The 17,607-nt window shown below is 39.8% G+C and overlaps 1 protein-coding gene across 11 annotated transcripts; it reads right to left on the bottom strand.

The window, feature by feature from the left end:
• Positions 1-869: 869 nt before the first annotated feature.
• On the bottom strand, positions 870-14,020 carry LOC141611169 (disease resistance protein RGA2-like). Of its 11 annotated transcripts, XM_074429630.1 has the most exons (8): positions 13,727-14,020; positions 8,627-8,666; positions 8,390-8,473; positions 7,033-7,340; positions 3,729-3,815; positions 2,933-2,992; positions 2,760-2,843; positions 870-2,206 (listed from the first exon to the last, which is right to left on the bottom strand). In XM_074429630.1, exons 4-8 carry the CDS (start codon positions 7,324-7,326, stop codon positions 872-874), a joined length of 1,860 nt encoding a protein of 619 aa, XP_074285731.1. In that variant the 5' UTR covers positions 7,327-7,340; positions 8,390-8,473; positions 8,627-8,666; positions 13,727-14,020; the 3' UTR covers positions 870-871. The 11 variants fall into 11 exon arrangements, 9 of the variants coding, with proteins under 9 accessions (XP_074285731.1, XP_074285734.1, XP_074285738.1 ...); XM_074429633.1 differs by lacking the exon at positions 3,729-3,815; XM_074429637.1 differs by lacking the exons at positions 3,729-3,815; positions 7,033-7,340 and adding an exon at positions 12,262-12,384.
• Positions 14,021-17,607: the final 3,587 nt, after the last annotated feature.

Consider the following 17,607-nt stretch of genomic DNA (forward strand, 5'->3'; position numbering starts at 1 on the left):
GAATCGAAAATTATTAAGCTTAATATTGATCAAAATAAAAGTGATTTTGTATTTAAATTGATATGTTTGGCTTAATAATGAAGTGAGTCATATGATCTGTCGGTAGGGGTTTAACCGAGCCAATTTGAGCACGAGCTTGGGTACGCTTGGCATTGGCTCGAAAATTTGAGCTTGAACTCAGACTCGGCTCGGATTAGGCTCTAGTCGAGCTCGGTTATATCGTAATTTTCTTTAATATCTTTAACTTATAAACCAAAATAAAAATTTAAAATAAATATATTTTAAGAAAAAATGTAAATATAAAATATTTATCCAATATTATCATAAATGCTAAAATAATACTCCTATTTTATTAAGAACAAAAACCATTATAATATGTCAAAATTAAATAACAAATAATAAATGAAACGAGCGTAGAAGCTAATCGGCTCGCCTCGGATTTAGTTCATCTCGGCTCGGAATCGTTCTTGACCGATTTTAAACCGAGCTTTGGCCGAGCTGATTCCGAAGGCTCTACGAATCGGCCTAAATCATTTACAACTCTAGTTGCGGAAAAGTAAATGGAAATCTTTCATGTTAATTTATCTTTCGTTCTTTCCCAAGTTACTTTAGGCATCTCGTTATTATTGTGTTCTACCTTGTGTTTAACAATGATCAGGCGATCAGCGCTCGTTATACCCAAAGGAAAAAATAGGCGTAATTAATTGGATGCATGTATGTAACCAAAGGAAACAAAACATAATATAACAACGAAAGACTCCGATTCTTATAATGTTGTTAATTTAGCAAAAAAATAGGCGTAATTAATTGATACGGGGTACTTAATACAGTAGCTTCGAGACCGAGAGCGTTTACGGTGAACTAATCGTTCTTACCGATGATGCTCTGGAATTGAAATAGGCGTAGGCCAACCTTGGAGAAGGCTATGACAAGGTAAAAAAAACTTACAGCACGGCTGTAATTGTGGCAAAACCTTCAAGCATTTTAGCCTAGTATCGCAAATGAACAATAACCGACCACGTTCACCATGCATTGACGACATTGTTAAGTATACCAAGTGCTCTTTATTTGGGTGCACGTCGAACGATTTGAGGAATTCATATCCAAAGCCTCTAATGACTTGTTCTATCAATGATCCTTGATCAGCAATACAACCTTCAAGTTTCGATACAAGTTCCCACTCAACAACATTATTTTTCCTATTTTCAATCGACTCGAGGAATTTCAGATCAAGTTTCCACACAAGAAATGGATATCCCACGGTAATGTCACCGTGATTTCCATTTGACCCGTTGAGGGAAAGCGAAGTACTCATTGATATTAATTTTCCACAGCTTTCTAGTAATTTTCCTCCGGATACTGGAGGGGATGGCAGTTTCGTTGCCGTCAAAGTCCTGTCAGAAGTAGGAGTCACTTGGAACGGATCCAAGGCACCAAAATACCCTAACCAACAAAAGCACACCATACTCTTACAAACGACTGCGCATGCGTTGCTGAAACGTGGACCACAAATACTACCATAACCGAAAAAATCGGGGTGGGTAGCGACTTCAACAGTTACTCTTTTCCATTCCCCGGACTCTGATAAGTATATAAACAGGTTATCAAATTTTAAAGGATGTTCGTCATCATAAAGTTTAGAAGAGACGGAATAATGAGCAACGACAACTCTAAAGTCGGCCCCTTTTTTTCGGCCAACTAGACCGGCCCATGAGGGTGTTTCGTTGGTTGGAAAAGGAGGAAGAGTAATCCATTGTTTCGTTAATAAGTTGCTGACGTAGTACTGACCTACGTCCTTTGAGCCCTCGTGTTTACTGTACAAAACCAGGTCTCTAAAAGTAGAATGGATTTCGTTGGAATTCGGAAGGAGGTTTAGAGAAAAAGACGGAGACCAAAGCAGACTTTCGCAAAACGGTGGTGCAACGATGGTCATTATAAGATGATAATCATGAATCTCTAATGACGTCCATGGTTGTTGTTCCTGTTGTTCTTGTTCTTGGTGGATTGAGAAGCCTTGATCAGGAAAGGAGGGGTCGGAGATTAAAGAGCACCAGCGTTTGGACACGGTTTTGCAGCGAAGTGCGGTGACATAACGAGGCAACCTGGATAAGATCTCAAGCAGTATTTCATCGCTCAGATCTTCGATTGAGTTTTCTTTCCTAGTTTTGTTGTTGATTGCTAATAATGCTTTGACTCCATCATTCTCCTGCATTCTAAAATGGGTTTATGATACAAGATGTCTATTTATTCAGAGATGGCATGGATGATGTCTATTTAGTATTTATACTAATACAAGATTTCTAATTTCCTAATATAACTTAAGGAAATACAGTATTTACAGGAGTAATTGTTTTCTTAATCTAATACAAATATTCACAATTAGGAAAGTCTAAGCAGACAGAAACCCGACTTGGTTTAGGAATTATTTCCAACCAATAAGGGGGTGTTTGGTTGAGAGTTCTGGAATATGGAGTTACATACTCAATGGATTCTAACTCCATTCCAAACCCCTAAAATCTTAATTTAACGTACAAGCTCGGTTGAATGGGGGGTAAAATAATCAAAAGCGAAGCATAATGAGGAAAATGTGTAATGCGAAACAAAAATTGCCCCCATGTCACATCGGATACTTGACACCGAGTCATAGTAACATAAAGTTGGATTTAACACAGTCCACAGTTCAAACTTCAAACTTCAAACCTCCATAAATTCCTAAATAAAAGCCAAAACAACATAGGGGCAAAGAAGAGTAATGTCACCTGTTTCCTGAGGTGTAGGTTTCCTTGCCTTCTCGGACGCGGTGTCTTTGCATCAGTACTGGGTCTTTTCTTACCAGTATTAACCTAAAAGCAGAGGACATGGCAACTTCCAGTAATGAAAAAAATGGCAACTACAAGAACAAACGAAAATATTTATTTGAATGCAGTATTACATTGGCTGGTTTCTCATCTCCATCCTCAACATCATCGTCGCTGTCGCTCATGCCCATCCTCTGCAAATGCAGACTCAGAAGACTTAACAACAGAAGACTTAACAACTGGTGCAACAAGTTGTCCTAAGAACATAAGCACTTGAACATGATACCAAAATTACAAAAAATCACAAAGAGAGTACTCAAGCACAGTAACTACCGTTCTCCATGGCAAATGGAACATCACATCAGAAAACCTGAAAAATATTACAGGGTACAGACTTCTACTTACGTCCAATGTTTCTAGCAATTTGTTTACGATGACATTCGTTATAGAAAATTACCCCATACATAATTAAAACGCCAAATACTGAATATAGTAGCTGACAGAAACCGAGTCAGGAAGAAGAAAATTATAAAGCTCTTGAAGAATAATGAGATCTTAATAAAATAGAATTCGTGATCAGCAATGGTGCTAGGAAAGCTACAAGAAACTATCAGATAGCCCACTTAAAAAATACCAAACATAACCCTGACGAACTTCAAAACAGAGGAGGCCCATGATCAGTATTACAGGAATGTGTCAATATTCAGAATGCTATGGTCACTAGTACCTGTGAAATGTGGATGATATACCCTCCCCTTGAGGCTTACTTGGCATACCTCTTTTCCTTTAACCTCGACACCAAATTGGATGACATATCAATTATTAACACAAATTATCGAATAAGATCTTAAACTGTAAGACGGCCCTTTAATTAATTAAATCTTAATTAAACACTCGTTTATGACAATCAAATAAAAGAAGTATACATACAAGAGTACAGTTGTATAATGTACAAAGTACAGTTGGTTGTTGGCATCTTTCAATTAGACTGTCGGAACACTTCCACAAGTCGAGATCCTGCAGAGAGGCGAGTTTAGGCATCTATTTGGCCAGGGATTTCAGTTTAAGACAATACCCAATGGAAAGAGATCGGAGGGATTTCAGTATATTCTATCTGGTGAGTGGTGACACTATTCTACCAGACTTCAAGTTTTGAGATATGTCGGATGAGGGGCCAGTCCTCCCCATTCGGTTGTTGGCATCTTTCAAAGAGACTCTCAGAACAATTCCAAAGCTCGAGTTTGAGGAGAGAGGTGAGTTTGGGCATCCAATTCGGCAGGTATTTCAATTTGGGCCAATACCAAATAGTAAGAATTCGGAGGGAAGTGCAGTACTGCATCCCCTCTGGCAATTCCTCCATCTCTTCCACTCCAGTCAATTCCAAGTGTTGAAGACTACCAGCAAGATTATGCCATGACATCCCACCCAAATCCACTTTTCGACAGAGTGATATAGTTAAATACTCCAAGGCAGAAAGATGCTCCAACCATCCTCTTACGCTCACAAGTTTCGGGCAAAATTTGATGAGTAGGGTTCGCACGGAAGACAATAAAAAGGCCGGAAACTCATTTAATTCTCCCAAGCTCACCATTCTCTCCTCAGTGTCTATAACTATCTCTACAAGAAACTGAGAGTATTCAATTGGCGTTGATTCCAGCCACTTTAAGTTGTTGATTTTCAGCCTCTTCAATTTGGGATATGACAAGGGCGGCTGATGACTTAGTATGCACCTCATATCTATTATGGAATCATGTATAGTGAGATCTTCGAGTTGCGGACATAATGGAACAAAAATCATCTTTTTACAATTTTGTAAAGTGAGTTTCCTTAGTACAGGAAAACAAGGAGATGATATCCACTCCAGATTTGCTTCTCGGCTGCTCCCACTGTCATTAGGGTTGACCACGTGTGACCCTGATTCTGATCTCCGCCACCACCCTTTTAACTTAGGCAAGTTATCAAAACTGAGGATATCGAGGCTGGGAAACAAGGATGATCCTTCGCACGAGACAAGTGTTTCTGAGTTCGCATCCGCCACATACTCCATATTCCACAATCCTGATATAGATAGCGTTTTAAGGCGGGGCAGCTTCCCAATCTGCCAAGGCAGATAAAGCATCTCACTGCAATTGAAGATTGACAAAGTGACAAGATTAGGGAAATCAAACAACGCCGAGTTATCCCCCCGCCCTAGCCATCTCGGTATTGTCTCACCATGATAACCCTTCAACTCCAATGCCTTGACATCACGATGAGGCTTCATCTCTTCCAACAATGCTTGCTCAGACTCCTTGCTTCCATACTCCTCTCCACGTTTAAAGGTAATACCAATCGTCTCTAGGTGTTTCTTTCTCCTTAAGTAGCCGCCCCCACCATGTTCTTCCTTCACAAATTTTGCATTTTTAAGTACTGCTATATGAATCATCAAACACCCTCTTAACTTATCCAGGTGTTGTAAATCTTCCAAACCATTAAAACATTGCCTTAGATTTGAATCTTTCAAGCCATTAAAACATTGCCATAGAGTTGAATTTGCTTTTGCTCTCACACCCACCACAAACTCGCATAAAGTGTGCAGACAGGTCAACATACTTATGTTTGCTGGCATACATCTCAGCGCATTACATCCAGCTACATTCAAGGTGCTTAAATCAACTAGCTTGCTCACATCATCTGGCACTTGTTTTAAAATAGCGCAATGTTGTAAATTTAAAGTTTGTAGATTAACTAGCTTTGTTATCGATTTGGGAAGAACTTTTAGATGAAAACTGAATGAGAGATCTAAACTCCTAAGATGTAAAAGTTGCCCAATTGATTCTGGTAAACGTTTTGCATCTGTATAACTCAAATCTAATGACCTTAAGCATGTCCATTTCATTATTGTTTTACTTTCTAGTAATTGGTCCACTCTACACTCCCCGGAATGATACTCGATTTGAAGGCACGTACGAATATGAGTACTATTGAAGATATGTTGTGCATGAGGTACACTCACAAAAGACAGATGGCGGACACTTCTACCCACATTAGAAGTATCATAATTGAACCTACAAATCTCTTCGCCAGCTACTTTTTCAGCAGTATCATGCAAGAGATCATGGATCTTAAAAGACTCAATCCCCCCGAATTTATCCTTGAGTATATCTTGGAAAAAACACCTTTGAAGAAGTATAAGAAAGTATTCCTCTCCCAAATTCTCCGAGGTAATGTAGCCTTGTGCCATCCAAAGCTGAATCAACATTTGTTTATTAATCTGCCAATCTTTGGGAAAGATAGCACAGTACACAAAACAAGCCTTCAAGGAAGGTTTAAGTTGATCGTAACTTAACTTCAATATGCAGGTCAAGGTGTCATTGTGTTCACTAAGACAGTCTAACCCTTTATCGTAAAATGATAGCCACATAGACTTGGATTGACTACGCAAAAGACTTCCAACTACTCTAATAGCAAGTGGGACATTAGTGCATTTCTTAACAATCTCTTTGCCAAGTTTAACTAATTCATCATCTCTTTCTTTTGCTTGAAATGCCATCCTTTCAAACAAATTCCATGACTCTGTTTCTGACAAACCCTGCAACACATGCACTTGATCACCTCCAATCATTTGTGCAGTTGTTTTCGAGCGTGTAGTTACAATTATCCAACTCCCCTTTTCCCCAACCTTCAAAAACCCTTCAAACCTCTGCCATTCATCATAACTTTCTGTCCACACATCATCTAACACGAGCAAATACTTTTTCCCTCCCAGCTGCGCCTTAACTTCATGATGTATGTCCTCTAAAGACATTTTCTCACTATTTGATAATCCTTTCACTACCTTCCCTAAATTCCCTTTCAAGTCTAACTGTTTTTGATCCTGATCAGCAATACAAGTCCACCTCTTTAGATGGAATGTCTTACTGATCCTAGGATGGTTATACACAAGTTGAGCAAGAGCGGTTTTTCCCAATCCTCCCATTCCCATAATGGCAAGTAAAGAAACAGGTGGGGGATCTACATTATTAGAATCCAACAAGACACCTATAATTTTCTCCACATCTTCCTCCCTCCCAATGATTGTATCATACATAAAAGAAGTAGTCTCCTCCTTTGTAAATTTCATAGGCTTAGATTCAACCTTAAAACTAAACTGATCACTCTTAGTGGCAATTTTGTTCAACTTGTCATTAACCGCTTTAACTTTACTAGAGATTTTGTGAGTAAGAAGCTTAAACCGAGAAAAAAAAGATTTCACCTTGTTGTGTTTGAGTTGCTTCTGCTTGGAAAGAGTTAGGAACTCATCGAAAACATCGTCCGCATCGTAAACAGCATCTTTGAGTTCTTGGATGTAATTCTTGTCCTGGCTGCTGAGCAAATCCTGCTTGGCATCAGCATCCTCAAGAACAGCTCTGACGGTTTGGACGGTGTTTTGAAGGTCATCAAGCTCGGATTTGCAATTAGAAACGGAGCACACCGCTTGCAGCTGACCCAAAGTTTGGATAGCAGCAAGTATAGTTTGAACTAATGACAGCGTTGTTGACAAGTCCATGATTGTGAGAAGATCTGTCAAGAGTTTTTGTTTTTTTGGATGTTTGTAAATGCAAGATTAGAGTGAATAGGTAGAGTGCAGAAACTGTTAAGAGTACGAAATTAATTAAGTAGCAATTAGGAGCGCAAATAATGGAGATCTCCACTACTACACACATGTTTACAGCAACAGCATGTAGTACAACTGTACAAGTTGCTTTTTGTCGCCCGTATTTTACTAGTATCGCCCAAAATAGGACATTGACTTTCCAATTCTACCCCTAATCTACCTCAACTTTTGACTTTCAAATTATACTTCATCTTATTTATATCCAACACAATAAATCAATTACATAACGTTTAAATTTTCAATCATAAACGACGACAATTCACAAGCGAGAAACGAGTAAATTAATCGGATTCACAATTAGGAAAGTCTAACAAGATGGAAACCCGACTTGGTTTAGGATTTATTTCCAACCAATAAGGGGGTGTTTGGTTGAGTGTTCTGGAATATGGAGTTAGATACCCAATGAATTATCTTAATTTAACAAGCTCGGTTGAATAACGCGTAACATCGAACTAAATTAATCAAGTAGCAATCGGTTCAGGTCGGACACAGACTTGCCAGCTCTATAACATACCATTAGCTTAGATCCTCTCAGTCTAACAAGTACGCCCTGAAATCTATCATCTTTATTCATTACGATTTACGGCATCGTCTTTCTTCAATGTTATACATATTATGGAAATTGATACTCTATTAATTTTCAAATGAAACCATTGAAATCAAAGATCAGAACAAAACCGTGAACTGATTAGTTGGTTCAATTTTCCCTAAAAGTATTATCTATACAGAAATGAGGCAAAATGGTGAACCGGAATGGGGGCAAAATAACCATAAGCTAGCATAATGAGAAAAATGTGAAATGTGAAACATAAAATCGCCTTCATGTCACATCGGATACTTGCTGCCGAGTCATAGTAACATAAAGTTGGATTGAACACAGTCCAAAGTTCAAACCTCCATCAATTCCCTGAGATAAAAGCCAAAACAGCATAGAGGCAAAGAAGAGTAATGTAACCTGTTTCCTGAGGTGTAGGTTTCCTTGCCTTCTCGGACGCGGTGTCTTTGCATCAATACTGGGTCTTTTCTTACCACTATTAGCCTAAAAGCAGAGGACATGGCAAATGTAGACTCAGAAGACTTAACAACTGGTGCAATAAGTTGTCCTAAGAGCATAAGCACTTGAACATGATACCAAAATTACAAAAAATCACAAACAGAGTACTCAAGCACAGTAACTATCGTTCTCGTTCACCTTAGCAATTGGAACATCCTCCGTTTCCTCATCAGAAAACCTGAAAAATACAGGGTACGGACTTTTACTTACGTCCAATGTTTCTAGCAATGTGTTTACGATGACATTCGTTATAGAAATTACCCCATACATAATTAAACAGCCTAATAGAGCCAAATACTGAAAATAGCAGCTGACAGAAACCGAGTCAAGAGAGCCACATAACTTATGCGTGAGCAAAGACTACTACATCTACATAGAAAATAGAAAAAATAAATATATTTCTGGTTAAAATGGTTCAGGAAGAAATAAATTATAAAGCTCTTCAAGAATGGTGAGATCTTAATAAAATAGAATTCATGATCAGCCATGGAGTCCCATTTAAAAAATACCAAACATAACCCTGACGAACTTCAAAACAGAGGAGTCCCATGATCAGTATTACAGGAATGTGTCAATATTGAGAAAGCTATGCTCACTAGTACCTGTGAAATGTGGATGATATACCCTCCCCTTGAAGCTTACTTGGCATACCTCTTTTCCTTTATCATATTAATTTATATATAAACCTTATTTCCCTCCACTCTAAGTTCTGAGATATGTCGGATGAGGGGCCAGTCCTTCCCATTCGGTTTTTGGCATCTTTCAATGAGACTGTCGGAACACCTCCACAGGTCGAGATCCTGCAGAGAGGTGAGTTTGGGCATCCATTTCGGCAGGGATTTCAGTTTGGGAAAACACCAAATGGAAAGAGATCGGAGGGAAGTGCAGTACTGCATCCCCTCTGGCATTTCCTCCATCTCTTTAAATCCACTCAAATCCAAGGAATGAAGGGTAGCAGCAAGGTTATGCCATGACATCCCACCTAACACCACTTTTGGACAGTCGGATATATGCAAATACTCCAAGGCAGAAAGATGCTCCAACCATCCTCCCACACTCTTTAGTTTCGAGCAACTTCTGATGGCCAGGATTCGCAGGGAAGACAATAAACTGGTCGGAAATAACTCCTTTATTTCTCCCAAGCTCTCCGATCTCTTCTCAATCCCTATTTCTATCTCTGAAAGAAACTCAGTGTACTCGATTGGCATTGATTTCAGCCACTCCAAGTTGTTGATTACCAGTTTCTTTGATTTGGGATATGAGTACGACGGTGACGATAATGGCTGATGGTGAGTTGTGCTCCTTATATCTGTCCACAACAGTTGTCTCCTGCAATCATATATTTCGAGATGTTCAAGTCGCGGGCATAAAGGAACAGACATCATTTTTTCGCAATGTTTGATAGTGAGATTCTTTAGCAGGGGAAAACAGGGAGATGATACCCATACTAGATGTGCATCTCGGCTGCTGCTCCCACCGTCATTCGGATTGACGACTTGCAACCCTAATTCTGATCTCCACCACCACCCTTTTAACTTGGCCAACTTACAAATCTTGAGGTTAACAAGACTGGGAAAGAAGGATGACCCTTCCGCCAAGACAAGTGCTTCTGAGTCCGCATTTGCCACATACTCCATGTTCGACAATTTAGAAATATTCAGCGTTTTAAGATGAGGCAGTTTCCCAACCTGCCAAGGCAGATTGAGCAACTCAGTGCAATTGCGGATCTTCAAAGTGACAAGATTGGGGAGATTAAACAATGCCGAGTTATCTCCCCTCCCTGGCCATCTCGGCATTGTCTCACCATGATACCCCCTCAACTCCAATGCTTTGACATTATGATGAGGCTGCATCTCTTCCAGCAATGCTTGCTCAGACTCCTTCCTTCCATACTTCTCTCTCCGGCTAAAGTTCATATATATCGTCTCTAGGTGCTCCTTACTCCTTAAATAGCCTCCCTCACCATGTTCTTCCTTCACAAATTTTGCTTCTTTAAGTACTGCTATTTCAATCATCAAATACCCTTTTAATTTATTCAGGTGTTGTAAGTCTTCCAACCCATTAAAACATTGCTTTGAAGTTGAACTTGCTCCGGCACCTACCACAAATTGGCACAATGTGTGCAGAGAGGTCAACATACTCATGTTTGCCGGCATATGACTCAAAGCGTCACATCCAGCTACGTTTAAGGTGCTTAGATCAACCAGCCTGCTTACATCATCTGGTAATTGTTTTAAATTAGTACAACAGCATAAATTTAAAGTTTGTAGATTAGCTAGCTTTGTTATTGATCTTGGAAGAACTTTTAGATCACTACTGTATGAGAGGTCTAAACTTCTCAGATGTAACAATTGACCAATTGATTCTGGTAAACTTTTCGCCTCTGTATAACTCAAATCTAATGACCTTAAGCATGTCCATTTCAGTATTGATTTACTTGCTAGTAATTGGGCCCTCGGGAAATAATAATTGACTTGAAGGCATGTACGAATATGAGTTTTATTGAAGATCTGATGTGCATGAAGGTTACTCGCAAAAGACAAATGGCGAGCTCTTTTACCCACTTTAGAAGCGCCAAAACTGAACCTACAAATCTCTTCGCCTGCTACTTTTTCAGCAATATCATGCAAGAGATCATGTATCTTAAAAGAGTCAATCCCCCCAAATCCATCCTCAAGTATATCTTGGAAAAAACACCTCTGAAGCAGTATAAGAAAGTATTCCTCGCCCAAATTCTCAAAGTTAATGTAGCCTTGCGCCATCCAAAGTTGAATCAACAGTTGCTTACTAATCTTCCAATCCTTGGGGAAGATACTACAGTACGCAAAACAAGCCTTCAAGGAAGGGTTGAGTTGATCATAACTTAACTTCAATATGCGGGTCACAGTATCATTACTTTCACTAAGACAATCTAACCCTTTGTCGTGAAATGATAACCACTTAGACTTGGATTGACCACGCAAAAGACTTCCTACCACTCTAATAGCCAGGGGGACATTGGTGCACTTTTTAACTATCTTTTTGCCAAGTTTAACCAATTCATCGTCTTTTTCTTCTGCTTGAAACGCCATCCTTTCAAACAAATGCCATGACTCTGGTTCTGACAAACCTTGCAACTCATGCACTTGACGACCTGCAATCATTTGGGCAGTTGTTTTCGAGCGTGTAGTTACAATTACCCAACTCCCCCTTCCCCCTACCTTCAAGAACCCTTCAAACTGCTGCCATTGATCATAACTTTCAGTCCACACGTCATCTAAGACGAGCAGATATTTTTTCCCTTCCAATTGCTTCTTAACTTCATGATGTATCTCCTCCAAAGACGTTTTATCATCAATGAATGATCCATTCACCACCTTTCCTAAAAACCCTTTCAAAGTCCACTGATCTTGATCCTGATCAGCAATGCAAGTCCACCTCTTTAGTTTGAATGCCTCACTAATCCTAGCATCATTATACACAAGTTGGCCAAGAGCGGTTTTCCCTAAACCTCCCATCCCCATAATGGCAAGCAAAGAAACATCTGGGTGATCTACATTATCAGAAGACAACAACATACCTATAATCTTCTCCACATCTTTCTCCCTCCCGATGATTTTATCACACATAAAAGAAGAAGTCTCCTCCTTTGTAAATTTCATAGGCTTATAGTCGACTTTAAAACTAAACTTATCACTCTTAGTGGCAATGGTGTTTAACTTGTCGTTAATCGTTTTGACTTTACTAGAGAGTTTGTGAGTAAGCGGCTTAAATCGTGAAAAAAAGGATTTCACCTTGTTGCCTCTAAGTTGCTTCTGCTTGGCAAGGGTGAGGAACTCATCTAACACATCATCTGCGTCGTAAACAGCATCTTTGAGCTCTTTGACGTACACCTGCTCCTGGCAGTTAAGCGAGTCCTGCTTGGCATCAGCGTCCATAAGAACAGCTCTGACAATTTCAACGGTGTTTTGGAGGTCATCAAGCTCAGATTTGCAGCTAGAAATGGAACACACTGACTGTAACTGACCCAAAGTCTGGATTGCAGTAAGGATAGTTTGAACTACGGACAACGATGTTGACAGATCCATGATTGTGGGACTTGAATAAACTCTTTGAGTTTTAGTTTTTTGATGTTTGAAAATGCAAGATTAAGGAGGATCTCAGATGAATAGATAGTGAAGTTGCTGCCGAGTACAAACAATGAATTAGGTAAAAAGCGAGAGCGCGAATAAAATAACCAATTAGCACAATTATTTGACTTAAACTCACAATTCACGGTACACCATCTCCTTCATAAACCAGGCCAGACAAAAAGTATACTAAAAGAATACAAAAGATACAAAGGCGGAAATTTCCGTAAACCGACAAATCCAACATGTATGACAGACAATACATAGTTAAATAGTAAAACGGTTTTTCTAACATATGATAAGGAGCTAATTAGAGAAAGATTTTCAAGAACACAGCATCAAAAGTTGATAAAATTCCGTTTTATTAGCTAGCCAAGTAAATAAAGTAAACAAATGATTGGGACAGATGAGCTAATTAGAGAAATATCATTTGTTTATCTTTAATTAAAATACATCTTAGAATGAATAAAAAAAGCTAAACAGATGATTGGGACGGAGGATCAACTAATTATAAACTCCCCTTAGCTAGCTATTAACATTAACATACTAATAATATTTTCAAGCATCAATTAACCAAGCTGAGAAGTCGTCTAGCAAATATTCAATTTAACAATAGATTAACGGTAGATAATACTCCGTACTACGATACTCAGCCAGTCAGGTAGCGAGTAGGTAGGTAAGCAATACTATGGTTGGTTCGCTTAAATTGACTAGCCGCGTTAAGAATTAAAAAGACGTGATTAATCGTATTAAATACTCCATACTCCATAGTAAGCTAGCTCAAAAGTAGTGACACATCACAATCCTAAATTAAACTACTCCCCCACTTCGCAGTCAATAGTTTACGGTTTTTTTTTTTTTTTCCAGAAAATAAAGCAAATGTAAATTATTCAATGTGTTAGAGGGTGTAGCTAGTTGGTTGAATAACGTAACAGTATAACACCACGCCAAATTAATCAACTAACAATCGATTTGAACTAATATAAATAATTGACAATCAAATTAATCAACTAGCAATCGATTTAAACTGACTACTTTGATTGATTAATGTAACGATAATCAACTAGCAATCGGTTAGAACTAATATACGTAAATCGTTAACAATTAAAATTAAAATTAGCGGACAGACCTCCGCTTTTTGCAGTTGCAACGCCCCTGCAAGATGGAATTTCTTCCTTCATCCGGATTAAAGCCGCTTCACCCATCAAACTGCTCCACATTCGAATCACAGTCGTTAAAAATTGGGATTTAATTGTACATTTGATTAATTAACTTGTTAGGGTATAAGGATTTCGGAATATTTGGGTAAAATTGGGTGTGAATGTGTGATGAGTATTTTGAGATAGAGGTACTTAGGAAGCACACTTGTGGAATCTCCATCTAATGTTCTTCTTACTTTTTTTGGTGACTTGGGAATTGCTTTTTTTTTTTTTCCTTTTAATATCACAAGTAACTCGGAGAACTCCGCTGTGAGTGTTTTTGGGCATTCGCGGCCGGTCCCAAGCCCGGATAAAGGAGGAGGGTTGCGGTAGGTGCTGTGCGTAAGATAAAAACTTACCACATTTTATGGATACGAATCGAATTTGAACATCGTTGGGCGTCTCCTCGAAGCGACGCGCGCACTTCTTAGACCGGTGTAGTGAAAAGTATGTCGGGGTTGCTAGGTCGTCGCCGGAAGCGACGCGCCATCTTTACATCTGGGGGTGGTATCAAATAGGCAAGGGTGCGCTACATCTTCTAGACCCGGGTATAGTGAAAAATATGCAAGGGTTGTTAGGTCGTCGCCCAAAAGCGGCGCGCCACCTCGAAGTATGGGTGTGGTGTCAAATAGGTTTGGATCTAGGAAGCATGGTCAGGAGCGGGTAAAGAAATCAGGACGTGACTTTAGGAAGGGTAGTAGGTTACGGTTTGGTACTTGGAATGTTGGATCTTTGACAGGGAGATTAGCTGAGGTAGGGGAGGTTATGAAAAGGAGGATAGTGCATATAATGTGTCTACAAGAGACAAAGTGGGTCGGAGATAAAGCAAGGGTGATAGCGCCTTGGGGTTATAAGCTTTCGTACACGGGTAAAGACAAAAGTCGTAATGGAGTGGGTATTGTCATTGATAAAGATTACATTGATGATGTGGTAGAAGTATCGAGAAAGAGTGATAGGATTATGAGTATTAAGCTTGTAGTCGGGGATGAGGTGGTGACGGTTATAAGTGCTTACGCACCCCAAGTAGGTTTGGATGCTTCTTTTCGACGAGCCTTCTGGGAAGATTTGGAAGAGGTTGTAGAACGAGTCCCTATTGAAGAGAAATTGATCATTGGTGGTGACCTCAATGGGCATGTGGGTACTAGTCGAGTTGGCTTTGAGAACATTCATGGGGGTTTTGGGTCCGGGGAGAGAAATGAAGCAGGAAGTGACATATATATTGGATTTTGCTTTGACATATGACTTGGGTATAATGAACACTTGGTTCGAGAAAAGACATTCTCATTTGGTGACTTATAGAAGTGGAGGTAATGCTAGTCAAATTGACTTCCTTTTGGTAAGGAATGTGTGGAGGAAAGAGTACACCGATTGCAAGGTCATACCCGGGGAAAGTGCCGCAACATAACATAGACTAGTGGTTCTTGATTTTCGGGGTAAGAGAGACTTGAGGAAGAGAAAGATAATCGGTGAGGCACGGATCAAGTGGTGGAAGCTACAAGGGGGAAACCAACAAGCGTTTTTGGATAAGGTTGGAAGTAGCGATATTTGGTCGGATTGCGAGGAGAAAGATATTGATGCAGCGTGGGATAAATTGGAGCATGTTGTAAAGGATTTGGCGAGGTAGGTGTTAGGGGAATCTAAAGGGAATAGACCATCAAGTAAGGACACATCTTGGTGGAACGATGTGGTGAGACACGCGATAAAGACTAAACGTGAATGCTATAAGGTTCTGGGGAAATGCATGAGTGATGAGAACTTTGAGAAGTACAAGGAGGCTAGACGAGCCGCTAAAAAGGCCGTACGGGATGCGAGTGCAAAAGTTAACCAAGAAGTGTATGCTAGGTTGGACACGAGAGAAGGAGAGAAGGATATCTATAAACTGGCTCGCATAAGAGACCGAAAGACGAGAGATATTGGGAGAGTTAGGTGTGTGAAAGATATGGACGACAAGGTTCTGGTTCAGGATAACGAGATAAAAGCTAGATGGAGTTCTTACTTTGATAATTTATTCAATGGACATCGGGAACAAGGTTTTGGGGATGTAGAGGTAACACCAAGCATGGTTAATCGTGAATTTGTGCGTAGAATACAAAAGAGTGAAGTTAGAAAGGCGTTAAGGAAGATGGGGTCAAAGAAAGCAGAGGGACCGGATGGTATACCCATAGAAGTTTGGAGGTGCTTCGGGGAGAAAGGGATTGAATGGGTAACCATGCTCTTCAACAAGATTTGGAGGAGCAACAAGATGTCATCGGCTTGGAGGAAAAGCACTCTTGTCCCTTTGTACAAGAACAAAGGTGATGTCCAAGAGTGTTCCAATTATCGGGGTATTAAACTTATGAGTCATACAATGAAGTTATGGGAGCGGGTAATCGAGCAAAGGCTTAGGAGATATGTAGACATCTCGGAAAACCAATTTCGATTTATGCCCGGGAGATCGACTATGGATGCGATTTTTATCATGAGACAGTTGATGGAATACCATCGGGACAAGAAGAAGGATTTGCATATGGTTTTTATTGACTTGGAAAAGGCATATGATAGGGTACCAAGAGAAGTACTTTGGTGGGTTTTGGCGAGAAAGGGTGTGTCGCGAAAATATATTGACCTCATAAAGGACATGTATGAGGGGGCTAGTGCAAGTGTTCGCACTAATGTTGGGAGAACGGAAGAATTTCCTATTACCATCGAGGTGCATCAAGGTTCCGCACTTAGTCCTTTTCTCTTTGCTATAGCTATGGATGAGTTGACAAGGGATATTCAGGACGACATCCCTTGGTGTATGATGTTTGCTGATGATATTGTGTTGATTGATGAGACAAAAGAGGAGGTGGAGAGAAAGTTGGAATTGTGGAGGCAAACTTTAGAGACTCGTGGGTTCAGCCGAGCGAGTAAGACCGAGTATTTGAGGTGTCGATTCACTAAGGTGGCGGGGTTGATATCGACAGAGGCGGGGAGTATTATTTTCGATGGGAATGTTGTTGAGGGTTCGGATTTCTTCAGATATCTAGGATCTATTATTCAAAAAGATGGGGAGTTAGACGGAGATGTGGCTCACAGAATTAAAGCGGGATGGTTGAAATGGAAGAGTGCTTCAGGGTTTCTATGCGATAAAGATATGCCCCAAAGATTAAAGGGAAAATTTTATCGCACGGCAATTAGGTCTGCCCTACTTTACGGCTCCGAGTGTTGGGCCGTGAAACATTGTCACATTCAAAAGATGAGTGTGGCGGAGATGCGCATGTTGAGGTGGATGTGCGGACATACAAGGAAAGATCGGTTAAGGAATGAGGTTATTAGGGAAAAGGTAAAAGTGGCGCCAATAGAGGACAAGATGATGGAAAACCGACTAAGATGGTTTGGCCATGTGAGAAGGAGACCTATGGACGCACCAGTTAGGAGGCTGGAGACTTGGAGAACAAAAAAGGTCCCTAGAGGCAGAGGAAGACCGAGACAGACATGGTTGAGACTTGAGAGTGATAGAACACGATATGAGAGTTCTGGGGCTTGAGGAGAGTATGGTGACGGAGAGGGCACAATGGAGGGAAAAGATACGTGTGGATTTTTAGTATTTGATGTTTTTTGACAGATTTAGTGTTTTTTTATTTATTTAATTTAAAGAAATTAATTTATTTATTTTTCTCTCCTTTACTCCACACTTTTTCAACAACCACTTTCTTATAGATTTTACCTGGTTCATTCCGGATCCTTAACTCTATTTCGGTTTTTAAAAATCGTTTTAATCTTTTCTCTCGATTTAAATTTTAAGTTTTTATAAAAGAAAGACGGAATTCGATTTTAAAACCCCTAAGTT

Source organism: Silene latifolia, chromosome 11 (genome assembly GCF_048544455.1).
Source record: "Silene latifolia isolate original U9 population chromosome 11, ASM4854445v1, whole genome shotgun sequence".
In the NCBI taxonomy this organism is placed as follows: Eukaryota; Viridiplantae; Streptophyta; class Magnoliopsida; order Caryophyllales; family Caryophyllaceae; genus Silene; species Silene latifolia.